Source organism: Triplophysa rosa, linkage group LG12 (assembly GCF_024868665.1).
Source record: "Triplophysa rosa linkage group LG12, Trosa_1v2, whole genome shotgun sequence".
In the NCBI taxonomy this organism is placed as follows: Eukaryota; Metazoa; Chordata; class Actinopteri; order Cypriniformes; family Nemacheilidae; genus Triplophysa; species Triplophysa rosa.
In genome coordinates this window covers 25,188,496-25,203,549 of record NC_079901.1, presented here as the reverse complement: position 1 = coordinate 25,203,549, position 15,054 = coordinate 25,188,496, and the positions used below count along the sequence as shown (strand labels likewise).

At 40.1% G+C, this 15,054-nt stretch overlaps 1 protein-coding gene across 8 annotated transcripts in view; it reads right to left on the bottom strand.

Moving 5' to 3' along the window:
• Positions 1-15,054, bottom strand: part of celf6 (CUGBP Elav-like family member 6) — a 54,688-nt gene that overhangs the window by 18,386 nt on the left and 21,248 nt on the right. For 5 of the 8 annotated variants that reach the window (XR_008963985.1, XM_057347602.1, XM_057347605.1 and 2 more), the window contains exons 3-5: positions 9,744-9,792; positions 3,488-3,616; positions 3,122-3,201 (exon numbers count right to left, since the gene is read on the bottom strand). Coding sequence is in view for 7 of the 8 variants with exons in the window: in XM_057347602.1 (XP_057203585.1) it covers positions 3,122-3,201; positions 3,488-3,616; positions 9,744-9,792 (258 nt within the window). In the remaining variant the exon portion in view is untranslated. The remainder of the gene's footprint in view (positions 1-3,121; positions 3,202-3,487; positions 3,617-9,743; positions 9,793-15,054) is intronic. The other 3 variants (XM_057347604.1, XM_057347606.1, XM_057347608.1) reach the window with 2 other exon arrangements.

Genomic DNA, 15,054 nt, shown 5'->3' with positions numbered 1-15,054 from the left:
ATTAATATGAGATTGGCAGAAACCGCGCGTGTTAGGGCCGCTTTAAGCTGCTATGTGGATCTGCTGTGATTCTGAGCAGGAGTGTCACTAAAACTCTCTCAACACATTGATTCATTTAATAGGACTCTGCGGCTGTCATGACATAGCATGATGGAAAGTAAGCAGATCTATAAGAATCTCACAGGAGACAGACATTATAGAGAAGTGTCCGGCTGTCCAGCCTGTATGCCAACATCACAGTCAACAGCTCCTCAGAGGACAGAGATTTCACCTCTTTACAGCACAAACCACACAAGCAGCTGAACACATGTCAATTCACTCCTACAGCCATCCAATGAAATCCACACACATGATGTCACACGTCGATCGGTCTGCACATCAACACATGAAGTCAAATTTCTTACTGGAAAGAATTTGAAACAAGTTGGAAATCTTGACAACGGGGTATATGCACAGGGAGCGATGACGTCCTTCCGCTAAAATCTCTGCTAGCTCTGTTACATCCGGCGCACGTAGCGTCCTTAGGGAACAATGGCGTTTTGCTTCAGGATGCACATAGGATTACGATCAACAACGTGAGTCTACTTATTCAAACACTTCGCCATACGTAGACAACCAAAACGGAAAAGCACTTTAGGCTTTCCGTTTCAAGGTACATCAACAAATATGAAAAAAGTGAACTTTTGCAGTTACTAGAGGCATGATCAGAGAGGCACTTATCAATGCTCACCCGTCGTGCTGTCGGTTCGCCCGAAATTCTGTAAATTGCGTATAGCATCAGTTCTAGCAGACAACATAGTCAAGCTCGCTCGGCTGATCTCATCAGGTGCAGTTTATCAGTGTCAACCAATAGTGATACAACACATACTAGACAGTGTCCTTAGATGTACATGCCCGACACGATAGTGGTATGCAAATTGAATATACTAAAAGCATATAACTTAGAAGAGAATTCATACCTGTTAGAAGGGAAGATACATAGAAATGAGTATACTAAAGGGCAGGGCAGGCGTGGTTAAGGGCAGGCGTGGCCTAACGGTTAGAGAGTGGGACTCGTGACCAGAAGGTTGCCGGTTGGATTCTCAGGGCCGGCGGGTAATGACTGAGGTGCCCTTGAGCAAGGCACCTGACCTCCTAGGGCGCTGCAGCTACGCTCAAAACCCACCTCCTTCCCCAACTCCTCCTCATCCGACTGCATCACCAGGTACCTTTTATTTGATCCTGTGTGCATTTCTATGTATCTTCCCTTCTGACAGGTATGAATTCTCCTCTAAGTCATATCCTTTTAGTATATTCAATTTGCATACCACTATCGTGTAGGGCATGTACATCTCATAACTGTTGTGGTTCCTCAGGTGGGGGATATCATAATTGCTGCAGTCCTGCTCTGTTTATGCAAGGCTGCATGGCCAGGCGGAGAATTAGCCCAGAACAGTTTCATTCCGCCAACTTTAAATATTGCTACTGTTTAAATCTTTGACGATAGTGGTTCTGATAGCAACATCGTTCTCACTTTGTGAAAAATCCCCTTAGAGCTATGAGAACGAAAGTGACCTAGCCAGCAGCGATATTAGCAGAAGTACATCATCGCCCCGTGTGCATATGTCCTGTTGTGCTCAATATTTAATTGTGCTGGAAAAAGTCAAGAATCTGGACGGATGTTCAAAGACAAAATGACTAGAAATGTTTCCGTCATTCCAGAAGTCATCACATTCACCCAAACAAACACAAAGATCCTCCTGAGGACGAGCGAGCGAGTCTGAAATGAATCTGCTGAATTTGATAAGCTACAGCAGAGCTGTCATCTCCCACAGACCCGCCCGAGCCGTTTGTCACAGGTTCACAAATCTAATCTCATGTGAAGAGAGATTTACATAACACAATAACTGGAAATATAATGGAGGAACTGGACAGAAGTGAGTCGAGACACTGACACAAACTTTACTGGCAGAAATGAAATCACTGACCTTTGCAAAGACATTCAATCTGTCGTGAACGAATTCTGATGAAAACACATTTCACTCCAGATGAAACACAAAGAAATTAGATTTTGCATAGAGCAAATAAAGAGCCTTTCGGGGGGTTATGACTGTTTGCTTTGTGACATTCCACCCATTTCCAAACACACACGCACATACTCACTAATACCCATTATACACAGAGATCCTGGAAAAAACACAGAAAGTCGGGCTGATCAATGTGAAGGACATTTTCTTGATGTGCTTTTAGATAGCTATTGACTAAATAGCACAATTTACTATTAATACCGCCTTCCTTTATTTAGTGGCAAATAGGCCTAAATAATCTCTCTTTTTTGGTTATTATTGTAGCATATATTGTTGCTTTTTGCGAATGACGATGACGTCAGTTTTAAAACAAACTTTTTTTTATACATTTTGGTAAATGCAGAGCAATGAGACACAAAAACGCAAGTTAGGCTGTAGTCCAAACAGTTTACGCTAAAGATAAGATAAATATAAAATGTCATATGAAATTAAATAAAAGCAAACTGTGCAGGCTTGTTCTGTGCAAATTTACACAGCCTTAATGAACAAATATAACGGAACGCTGCGAAGTGTATATGTATATGAATACAATAGGCACGGGATGTTAATTTTTCAGTAATATGATGTACACAAATGTGAGTTTACAAATAAGTTTATAGTTTTTTTAAAACAAAGTTTGAGAAAAGTTTTTTAGCATTTAGATTTTATAACCATTTCCGAATAGCTCATGCAGATCGAATGAAAAGCCGTAAATAAATCATATTGCACATAATGCTATAAAAACCATAAATAAACACTTAGGTCGTCATGTTAATATTGTTTACAATGCTTTTGTAAAAGGTCGAGCCGGTGTCTGCACAGAAACATGCGGGCTTCTCCGCGGCGCAGCGCGAGCACGGCAGGGGCATACATTTAGTGTACTATAGCGCTGTGTATTTTCTGTTAATAGTTTTGATCAAAGTCATTTCAAGCAGACAACGCTATTCTCGCATCTGACCTTAAGTTTGGTCATTAGGACTCGAATAGTATCTTTTGAGTTTTCAGAACAATATTTTTTGGAAAATCGAAAAATGCAAAACGTTTTCTATGATCTTTTGTGTGTGCGTGTCTCTTACAGGCATCGTCTGTCCACCATGAAGACTGTTAATAGCTGCCTGAGCTTCTGCGTGGCTGGAGAACTTCACAAACGCACAGCCTGTCAGACAGACAGAGAGAGAGAGAGACATCAGAGGTTAGTTTACCTCTCGTGTGGAGAGTACGAACTCATCAGTACTGTTGTAATAATGTCAGTCATATAAACTGTACTGCAGTTTAACTGTGCATGTTCACCTGACACTACAAGAGTACAGACATCACTAAATCACTCCTGTTGATTTAGTAGTTTAGAAACTACAGTTTAAACACGCAGCCAGAAACAAGAAGAGCAGCTACGAGAGAAATCGAGTGAGATGAGATGGACTGAGAGTCGTGTAGGTGCTAACCCTTACTGGCCCCATCAGGACCCCGGAGAACGGTGCACTCCTCTATGTGCCCGAATGAATCAAACAGCCTCCGGATGTCATCTTCACCCTGCTGCTTCCCCAGCATCCCTACAAACAGCTTCCGGTCTTCTGACAGACACACACACACAGAGAGAGAGACAGTAAATAACATTCAGTGAATATATCTGTTTCTTCCAAAAGTACATTTCTGTATCATAAGATTGTGTTTGTAATGTGGCTTAATTTAATTTTCATACATGAGCAGTACAGAAGAACTTCAGTGACAGGGCTAACATCATAATCCTTTCATGCCAAAAAGTGTTCATCAGCAAAAAGCATCCAATAATGGTGTATGATTTATTCATGCTGCAGTGCATGCTGGGAATATTTTTAAAGCTAGAACAAGTTTCATGTTTATTTTATAAATATTTCTAAGAATCTGTGTGTGTGTGTGCGTGCGCGCGCGTGTGTATGTGCGTGTGTGTGTGCGTATCAGGGGTCTCAGATTCTAAGGCTTATTAACTCACCACAAGCTCAATAATGAACATTTGTGACATGTTAGTCTATGCTGCGAGAATCTGACATTACACAGAGGACAGCACAAGTTCCTCAGGGAGAGAAATTGATTTTACAGAACGTTATCTTTTCATTCCCGGACCTTTGAGTTATATTCACATCTCAGCATCTGTGGCGCACAATTCATTTCAATCACTCACACTTGTATCACTGTCTGTTTCTGTGTGTTGTGTCTTTGTGCAGATGAAATGATCTGGAAAATAAGAATCTGTCATTTTGTGACCGTGTCCTGAAGATACACACAGCATCTTTTAACATCTGGGGTCCTATGCAAACCTTTGTGAGGGGCCCTTGTCAGAATAGTTCAAACTTGATAAGCATAACTATAAAAATAATAAATCAATTAACACACTTAAATGAATTAAAACTGAAAGACAAAAAAACTTAAACTGGCAGTAAGAACAATTAAGCATAACATTAAATTCACATTTTGATTCACATGTAAATAACCCTTTACCTAAAGTAACACGTGACTCTGGAACCATCTAGCTTTTTACTCTTCAAATGAGTGATTCACAAAAATAAAACATGATAAATATGGAAAGCTAAGCATACGAAAACATATCAATTTTTCTCTAAATTTGATGACACAAAAATGACATATTATCATGTTCAAATGAAATACAGTGGTGTGCATGATAGCTGAGACTCACATGAACATTGTTCAGCTGGTTTTGTGACCGTAAGTCATTCCCTGTAAATGCTATTGAAGTTAGAATATTAATGTGTATACACATTTATACACATACAAGTCGTAAATTCACGACGATCGAACGTCCACAGTATGTCAGTGGACAAATACTGAATTTGGACATCTGTACTTGCATAATTTGGCAAAACTAAACAAGACTCTGCAATAGTACGAAAACACATGCCATCTTGTTATTTGCGCATGTCATCACCTGTGCGCACTGCATGATGTCCGAGTATGTCACAGTAATTAAATAAATTAAGTATTAAAAAGGAAATTTCCAAATGATTCCTGTAAAGTTTGTAACAGAACACTCCAAAGGCAGAAAGTTGAATCCGTGTCTTGTTTACATTGTAGTGTTTTTGATTCTGTACTCAAGGAGGCCCCCTGAGGGTGCAGGGGCCCTACGCAACATGCGTAGTTTGCCTATAGGAAGGAACAGCTCTGTTAATGCAGAAGAAGAAAAGACGTGTAAAGAGTTTCAAAAACACTGCTGACATCTGACTGATGTCTCTCTGATCGTCTTTCATTTCAGCATGAACAATTAAACATGAAGAAATTCTGCACACATGATGTACAGATTCATCCAGATTTCAATCTACTCACATCAGGTGTCATGGCTCTGCTTCATTTAGTCATGTTTTTCTTGGTCCTGTAGCAGAGTCATGACAAAGCCTTTGGTTATGTGTGGAGAGAAACATATTGTTATCCTTTTGACAATAATATACGTTCTCTCCAGTGTCTCGTCTCTGTTCCCGCCATCTCGTTTCCTCGTTATCTTTCCCTGAGTGTTTAATTACCCACACCTGCCCTGTGTCGTTATCCTTCGTTTGTCTTCCCTTTAAATACCCTCTTGTTTCTTTGTCTTGTGCGTGAGGATTGTACTCTGTACTACGTCGTGTTGTGTGTCAGTTCGTGCACCAGTCCTCTCTTAGTGAGATTTGCTGTGCCTTTGTATTGTTTTATTGTGCTTGTTCCCTGCCTGTTAGTAGACGCTGTGTCATAGTTGTATTATTTTGTCCTTTTATTTTTGCCCCACCGAGGGAAGTGTTTTGTTTTCAGTTTTTGCCTTAGTCGTGTCCTTGTTACCCCCTCGTGGGTGTTTTGTTTCTGTTATTGTTTATTAAACGTATTCTGTTAACCCCTTCACTGCTTGCCTGCGCTTGGGTTCTTCCACCACGAGAATCGTGACATCAGGCTACATAAACATTCCTTCAAATGTCTCCTTTGATAAATACATGTTAGCATAAAGACTGATGACAAGTGTGTGTTTCTTTAAACCAGACTCTAACTCCTTGTGTTCACAAACATGTTTGACGCTCTTAATGTCATGCAGGAGAACAAACTGCTCGGACAAACCTGGCACAGAATTAAAATCATAAAAACACACAAACAGCTGCCACAGACGATAAGAGATTTCTACCAAGAGTGTGCGGTGCGATTTAAAGACTGAATGTAAAAGTGAATTTAATGTCAGGGTTTTAGGTGTCTGTGGTCTTAAGACACCAGAGTTAATATAGTTTTGATTTTAGTTTTATTAAGGCTTTAAATTAGCTTTTATTTGTAGATCTTTAGACTTTATGTTAATTTTAGTTAAAGTTTGAGCAATTTTGGTATATGCTTTTGTCATTTTATAATTTATTTGTTTATTTTTTATATTGCTATATAATATTAATTTCTATTTTAGTTTTATTTTATTTTTTGTTTATTATCATAATTTTAGTGCTTTAAACTCATTTCAATTTTTCCTTTAGTTAAGTTTTTCCCATCATTTTTAGGTCAATATTTTATTTTATTTTATTTCAATGAACAGAGATTTAAAGAGATGGAGATTTTAATTTCAGTAAAATAACCTTGTAAAACACATTATTTTGACATAATACTATGTCCCAGCATCACAACATACGTCAGCGTCATCTCTCTCTCTCTCTCTCATTTTGCCCAGAGGTCTTTACCATCAGACATTATTCAATAGTGAAGCGCTGTCAGCCATCTGTGTGTTATTAGTCAGACATCACTTTCTTTGTCTTTATAATGCGATAAAGATGATTCGGGATTTTACCTTTTAAATATCTGTCTTTGATTCTGATGCATTTAAACAACCATTAAATCAAAGATTTGAATCCACAGCTAGCCGTGTGTTGAAGGCTTTACTTTTAATGCCTGATGTGGAGGCCAAGAACCATTCGACGCGAATCAGAGTGCATAAAAATCCTTTAACGCACGGCTAGCTGTGGATTATCCCTCTTATACCATGGTCATTTGCCAAGTTAAAGCTTTTATTGATGTTTCAAATGTAAACAAACTGACTGGAGCTACCCGTGCATTACAGGTAGTGCTGTAGTACTCGAGTCCGGACTCGAGACGTTTTTTAATGGTCTCGGACTTGTCTTGGACTCGTTGGTATTTGAACTCGGACTTGTCTCGGACTTGGTCATTGGTCTCGCAAATGTTCTAGTCGGTCTCGTCCGAGTCCAGCGATATATGTTTTATTTTCTCCTTCAAAACAAAACATTGATAGAGCAATATTCTTGTGATCCGAAAACTAATGATCCGAAAACTGTTGCCGACTCTCGACTCTCGAGCTGCGCGTGCTCATAAGTTCTCTCTTCACACAGCAGTTCAGTTCAGTGTGTGCTGTTGTTGTAATTAAATAACTCTGGTATATTGGTTCAAGTCCGCGGGACTGACATGCACGCCAGAAAGTGAAGAACAGAATTAATTTGTGGATAATATTAAGTGTTTACGGGAGACGCTAAACGGGAACGATTCAGCTGAACTGGTTCGACCGGTTCACTAAAAAGAAAGAACCGGTTCGAATGAATGATTCGTCCGCGGCGCGAACCAGCATCAATCATTCATCAGGCACGATGTCAGCGAGCAGCAGCATAATACAGATTGGTTTTACAAACCATAATAAATGTATCGACAGTGCGCTTAAAAGGAAACTTTTTGCAACAAAACTTTCCCCGAAACATGTGGGACAACATCCAATTTCGTAAGACACCTGCAAAGGCATCACAAAGAGAGGTAAGTTAATGCCATGTTTCAGTTAGCATTGCATTTGAGTATTTTAGACCGTTTGGAAAGTAGGGCTTAAAGATAAGATTGATGGTATTTTTATTGTCATTGTGATGAACATGTTATTTAAGGATGGGCACCGACGTGCTTATGAACGAGCCATGGAGCCTCTGCTCGTTCTAGCGGCTCCTCTATCGAACACGCACGTGCACGGGCAGGCGCGCACACGCACGCATGCACAAAAGTGTTCATTGCTGCACAACCTTGCTGTTAGGTAGTAAAATTATAATGACCTTATTTTATCTGCTTTTTGATCATTACAAACAATAATGAAAATGATTATCTTAGAATAGAAGATATGCTGTCTCTTGCGTCACATAAATTATCAATAGTGAAGTATGTGGTCTTGTAGTCATGATTTTTTTCTGTCTCTGTCTTGACTGTCTCAATTGGACTCGGTCTTGACTTGGACTCGAACCTCTTTGGACTCGGACTTGACTCGGTCTCGACTAGTCCTGGTCTTGGACTTGTCTTGGACTCGACAATGGTGGACTTGACTACAGCCCTAGTAACAGGGTGTTAATGCACACCTTCCAGCCAATCAGAATCCAGTATTCAAACACACCATGGTATAACTGATGATAATAAATACACATGACATCAAACAGAAAATTCCAAAACGGATCAAGTCCACCTGTGACCGTCCTGATGCCCTTTTTTTACCAACTCCTTAAATTCTAATCCTTTATTCATCACCATCCTGTCTGTCCAGCTGATCTGTGATCTGTGTTTAATGCACATCATTTAAAGAATTATACTGAACACAGATCTCTCCTGAGACCTCGCTGTGTACAGCCCACTTGATCAGAGGACAAATGATCATCTTAAATACTTGCCTTTAATCCTGATGACACCACAAAACTAGAATAAAATGAACAAACAAACTGCTGAACACACAGCATAACAGTGAAGAATGCTTAATAACAAACTGGAATATAGACCCAAACTAATACTAACTTTAGTTTATTTTTGTCTTTCTTCCTGTAAAGCTGCTTTGAAACAATGAAACCTTGTGAAATGCGCTATATAAATAAAACTGAATTGAATATAGATCACTTTACAAGATGTAAACACTCGTCCAGCAGCACTTTCACACGTGCAGTCCTTTAAGATGAAAGTGTGACGCATGAGATCACCTGCAGCTGTAACAGCAGATGTGAGGAGTGAGTGACACTACAGCAAACGTCAGACGGGAAGTTTTCTGATCGCAGTCGGGTCACAGTGAAGCCCGGACGCCCCAAACAGATGGAGAGTCAACAGAGGCAAGTGACCTAAATTAACAACCCCTCCAACACACCCCTGCTCGTGTGTGTGTGTGTGTGTGTGTGTGTGTGTGTGTGTGTGTGTGTGTGTGTTGTGTGGTGTGTGTGTGTCGTGTGTGTGTAGTGTGTGTGTGTGTGTGTGTGTGATGTGTGTGTGTGTGTGTGTGTGGTGTGTGTGTGGTGTGTGGTGTGTGTGTGTGGTGTGTGTGTGTGTGTGTGTGTGTGTGTGTTCATTGATTTGTATACTCCGGTGGGAAGACCTAAACCTGAATACACACCACATGGGGACTAGTGTCACGTGGGGACCAAAATTGAGGTCCTCATGGCACAAAAGCTAATAAATTGCGTACAGACAATATTTTTACCAAAAATGCAAAAGTGTTCTATGATCTTTAGGGTTTAGGGATAGGGTAGGGATAGGGTAGAATATACAGTTTGTACAGTATAAAAACATTACGCCTGTGGACTGTCCCACGGGATAGTCAACAAAGTCCTTGTGTGTGTGTGTGTGTGGGTTATTGTGTGTGTGGTGTGTGTGTGTGTGTGTGTGTGTGTGTGTGTGTGTGTGTGTGTGTGTGTGTGTGTGTGTGTGTGTGTGTGTGTGTGTGTGTGTGTGTGTGAGGAAAATAAAAAGAAGGTTAATTACCTCCTCGTCCTTCACTGTCGGCCGGTTTCACCTGGATCGGCCGATTCATCTGGAGAAGAAAGAGAGAGAGAGCTGTTAGAACTGTGTGTGTGTGTGTGGGGGGGGTTAAGAGCATGTTTCCAACTTTAGAGTCACAAGTGCCATATAAACAAAAACAAACACAGCAGGAAACCTCTCTCTCTCTCTCTCTCTTTCTCTCTCACACACACACACACACACACACACACGCTTCTGGCATGTTTAATTCATGTAATGTCATGTGAGATGTCTAGAGAGATCCGCTGCTCTCTGATGCTTTAACAGCATGAAACTAAACATCTCTGACAGATCAATAAATCAATTAAACAATTACTTCAAATAACACATTGAAATGACCGCAACAAAACTTTATTGAGTTGAATAAATGCTGCGATAATATTGTATTTTTAGTCTATGTGATCTACGTTGACTAAACGGAAATTAAAGACACACAGAAAAGAAAAATCAACTTTAAAATCTCTTTAAATCTCGGTTATTTCTCCTATAGATCAACGTGTTTCTTTCTGAAGATGCCACGTATAGATTTTCTAGTGCAGATATCTAACCCGACGTCAGCTCGGATTGATCAAGTCCTACACAAAACATCTTAATATTACCTCAAACTTTTGATTGAACGTCCTGTCAATCATTCTAATGCTGTAAGATTGTTTTGGCTGCCGTAAATACAGGACGGAGAGAGTTTGTGGTGTGTTTGGTTTGGTGCCGCTGTGGATGTGAGATTGGGTCAGCGTTAGACCCCTCCACACCCATGAGACGGTTTCTTGTTTCTGATTTGTTCAGTCTCCGGGCTACAAACTTGCGTGATTGGTTGTAAAGCTCCTGAGCTCCGGCCCGTTAAAATCCTCGTAGTCGCCGCGGCAACAGGAGTCATTAAGCAACCCAGGGTACACCGGGAGTTGCTAAGCAACTGGGCAGATCGGGTCGGACCGCTGGTCTACAGGCTCAAATCTAGCGAATTAGCAAACGCCTTCATTCCCTCGCACCGTTTTCCACCACGACCAATGAGGTTTGAGGAAAAACTCCAATCATTCAACAGAAGCCCTGAACGTCCCCCCCACCCGTCTCCCCCCTGACCTCTGTCTGTCCCACCTTAATGTGATATTTCAGTTAGTTTGGTGTCATCAATGATGTAGGAGCCCTCAGCCAACACCAACATACACCTCCAAAAGTTTACACAATAATGTTTGGTTACGGACCGGACACAGAAATTAACACATTTTCCAAGACTTTAAAACAGAACTTCAACTGAATAAAACTTCACACCAGTCACACACAATAACTTGTTATAAATATAAATAAAATGATTGATGTCTATCATGAAGCACAAATTATTGAAAAATCGTATATTCTTTGCAAAAATTAAATCTTGAATATTTAACATACCTATGATCTTACATATAGAGTATAATCAATACATTTTTCATGGACAATTCATTTGTTTTAATTGTATCGGGTACATTAGGTACAAGTCTCTCAGCCCAGTTTGAGCTGTGCAGCATTACTTCAGCGGGTCACCCGGCGGAGAGACGCCCGGCTGCTCTATAACACTCAGAACGGATGCGAGTAAAGATCGCGGCGGGGAGTGTACAGACTGTATCAACCTCACCAGTCTTTTCTCAGGGAAACAAACACACCCTGAGACACAGATCTTTAAGAAACAGAATCTCACTGTGAGAAACAACTGAAGCTCAGGACACGCAATTATTACACAGAGACGATGTGGAAAAATATAGAAATAGACAAAGACGCTTTCTTCAGATGCACGTGCTTAACTTCCAGTCTTTCTTTGGTTACAATATAACCATTTATTTTACATTTCATTAATATTCATATTAAAACTACTCAACAGTTATAGATTCTTTGTGGAGGTCTACCGGAAGTTACGTTTGGGCTACATAACATTTGTTTATGTTGTTGCCGCTGAAACCCTTAGGTTCAGATCTGAGCTCAAACCACACGAGTCCTCAACATGCCTGCAGACACACAAACACACTCTCATACACACACACACGCACACGCACACACACGCGCACACACACACATTGGGTTTCCATGTTTTATGGGGACATTCCATAGACACAATGGTTTTTATACTGTACAAACTGTATCTCATATTCCCTACCCCTAACAATCACACACAACTGTCTGCTCTTTTACATTTTCACAAAAGTTCATTCTGTATGATTTATAAGCTTGTTTCCTCATGGGGACCAAAAAATGTCCCCACAAGGACAAGGGTTTTGGATATTGCCATCTTTGTGGGGACATTTTGTCCCCATACCGTAGGGTTTACCCTTCACACACAAACACACACACACACTCTCTCATACACACACGTGTCTCAGTCCTCCAGTCTCTCTGCAGATATCTGATCATCAGTTGGCACGGCCCGTGTCTTTAAATCTCACTGCAGTTACTGTCAGAAGTTGTAATGGCGTGTGATATTGTTCTGGGTTTGAAGTGTGATGTTGTGGAGCAGATGAAACATCATTAGCATCACTCCTGAATAAAACAACAACAGCGCTGCTGATCCAAACACGAGACGAGATGAGACCAGACAACAGCAGCTCTCAGGCACATGTATGATCATCACGATTATTTTGCTCAACATTTTAATCACGATTAGTAAACACCATTATTTCGTTTTTAATGTCACTTCAGCATGTTTATTAGGCCTCTACTTTACAGCCAATGAATGTGTTATAATCTGCTGCCATTGAACTTCTTCAACCGCGTTTTTTAATCATCTAAACACTCACATTTTTTTATAAATCATTACTATCGGTCAACCTTCATGTTTGTCTGTGGGTTTTGCAAAAGAAGTATTAAAATAGTAGAAATGCAGTGAAAAAATGTTTTGCGATGATTTTCTGACCTTCTCTGGAGTTTTGTGCTTGCTTTAAAAACATAATTATCACAACGATTATGCTCAGTTAATTGTGGGAAGCATTAATCACTATCACGATTAAAATACGATTAATTGTGCAGCCCTAGGCCTGAAAAACACAATAGTACATATTTGACCATTCATTTTTTGACATTATAGGGGAAGCCGAGCTTCCCTTGCAGGCTTAAAGAAATCCCACTGGTTCTTATGTAAATTTATGATAATTTACGCGAGCATTGTGATGACAGCGCTGGAGGCTGAGATGATTGGCAGTTACAGGTCTGAGCGTGCATCAGCTGCAGCTGTGAAACATGCGATGAAACCTCGACCCTCGGCGCCTGCAGAACTGAGACACACGTGCATCACAACCAAGAACGGTCCACTTACAGGTGTGAGGAATGAAAGATCAATGCACACGGACCCATTTCACTTCCTTTTCTGACATGCTGTTTATCTGCATTGCTTCATACCGAACTAACAGAAACTCATGAAACTGCAAAACAGTCGACAAACAGAGAGAACATTTTACACACAAAGAACAGTTGTGTTCTGTTGATCAGATTGCGTGTGTATGTGTTTCACACCAGTCTAATGTTGCATCTGTGTCGTTTCCTCTTTCTGTCAGTGTTGTACATCTGTACGTGCATGTAGCAGTAAATCAAATCCACTATCACACACACACAGAATGAATAAAACATGTCGAGGTCAGTGAGGCGAGTGATGAAATGAGCTGTTACAACACTATCGGGGTAAAGAAATAAACACACACACACACGTGTGCTTGTTTGTCGGTCAGTCTGATTATTGTGTCTGATGTACACAAGACTAAACACACCTGAAAAACTCACAGAATCACTACAGGCCGGATCTTCACTGCATCACATTAGCACCCAATCAAACCTCCTTTACAACCCGACTCTCATTGGTTTAAATCACATCATGTCTACTGTACATCATTTCCTGTTAGATACAGAGTTTTATAGCAGCACCAATAATGAATCAAGATAAATTACTTTAATTGTTAATGAATGAACTATTCTATTAAAAAACAATACATTTCATTGGTCCAACTGAAAAGTGACATCACAACCCCAATCACAGACATGCAGGTCTAAACAGAAGAATGCATCTCATTCAATCATCACTTCATCAGTCATAATATTCAGAATATAATAAATCATTGCAGGTTAAATGAGGTGAAACCTCATTGATGGAAAAAGATCAATAAATAGAGAGGAAAGTGTGTGCGTGTGTGTCAGCATAATGTGTATGTTCTTTAGTGAATATGAACAAATATACAGCCACGGAAAAAATGAAGAAACCATTCCAAATATTAATTTGTTCATCATTTCTAGATGCATTGTGGTCATTCCAGTCCAGTGTGTGTTGAATTTCAAGAAAATCAAACCTCAGGAGTGACATAAAGTCATCACACAGCACTGTGAAAGACTGACAGCATGACGAGACACAAGAAAACTGTGAGAAAACTCCAGGTTATCACATAAAAATATTTGTGAACTTTTCCTAAACACTTGTTTTCTTTGCAGTATTTGAGGTCTGAAAAAATACAGAGCATCTTATCTGTTATTTTCACCTGTTTCTCCAGTTTTCATTTTTTTGCAAATAAAACAATATTTTTATTAGAAATTTGGTAGAAATATTGTTAGTAGTTCACAGAATGAAACGATAACAATACTTTTGCCTAAACACATACAGTCCCTATAAATAGTAAAATAAATACAATAGTGAAAATAATTCTGCAGCTAATAATATAATATAAGCGGCTGTATAGACCCCTTTTTTGTTAGTAAACATTGTGATGCATTTTCGTGGGCGGAGCATAGTTGGAGGCCGCTTTACTAACGCTATCGAGCACGTTTTGATAGCTTGTTTTTTGACAATGACTGGAGAGAATCCGATTTAATTTGAATATGTAAGGTGTAAGGTCAGTCACTGTTGTTGAAAAAGTAAACTTTAACGGAAGGAACCACATTGGCCGACCTGTACACACTCACTCAATGGATGGACGAACTGTCAGGATTGCGTTACCTCCAGTTAAGTGGTCTGACATCCACACATACCACATAGAGAAAGAAGCCAAGCGTGTATAGTCAGGACAAACTGAGAGACAGTAACGTTACATCTTTAGATGCCTATACGTACTAACAGTGGCAAACGATAGCAAATGCAGCTTGAACACACACCTGACACATAACATGAGACTTCTCACTGTTCCCTCTCCCGGGGTTCTACTTATACACTTATGAATGCTGTAGAAACAACAACTCCTTATGTAGCCGACTCTGTGCTGATTTGTGTTGGCCGCCTCCAGTTTTACTCTTGTTTTGCCTCCAGCTAAGGCCATGATGTAATCGTGACGTCGGC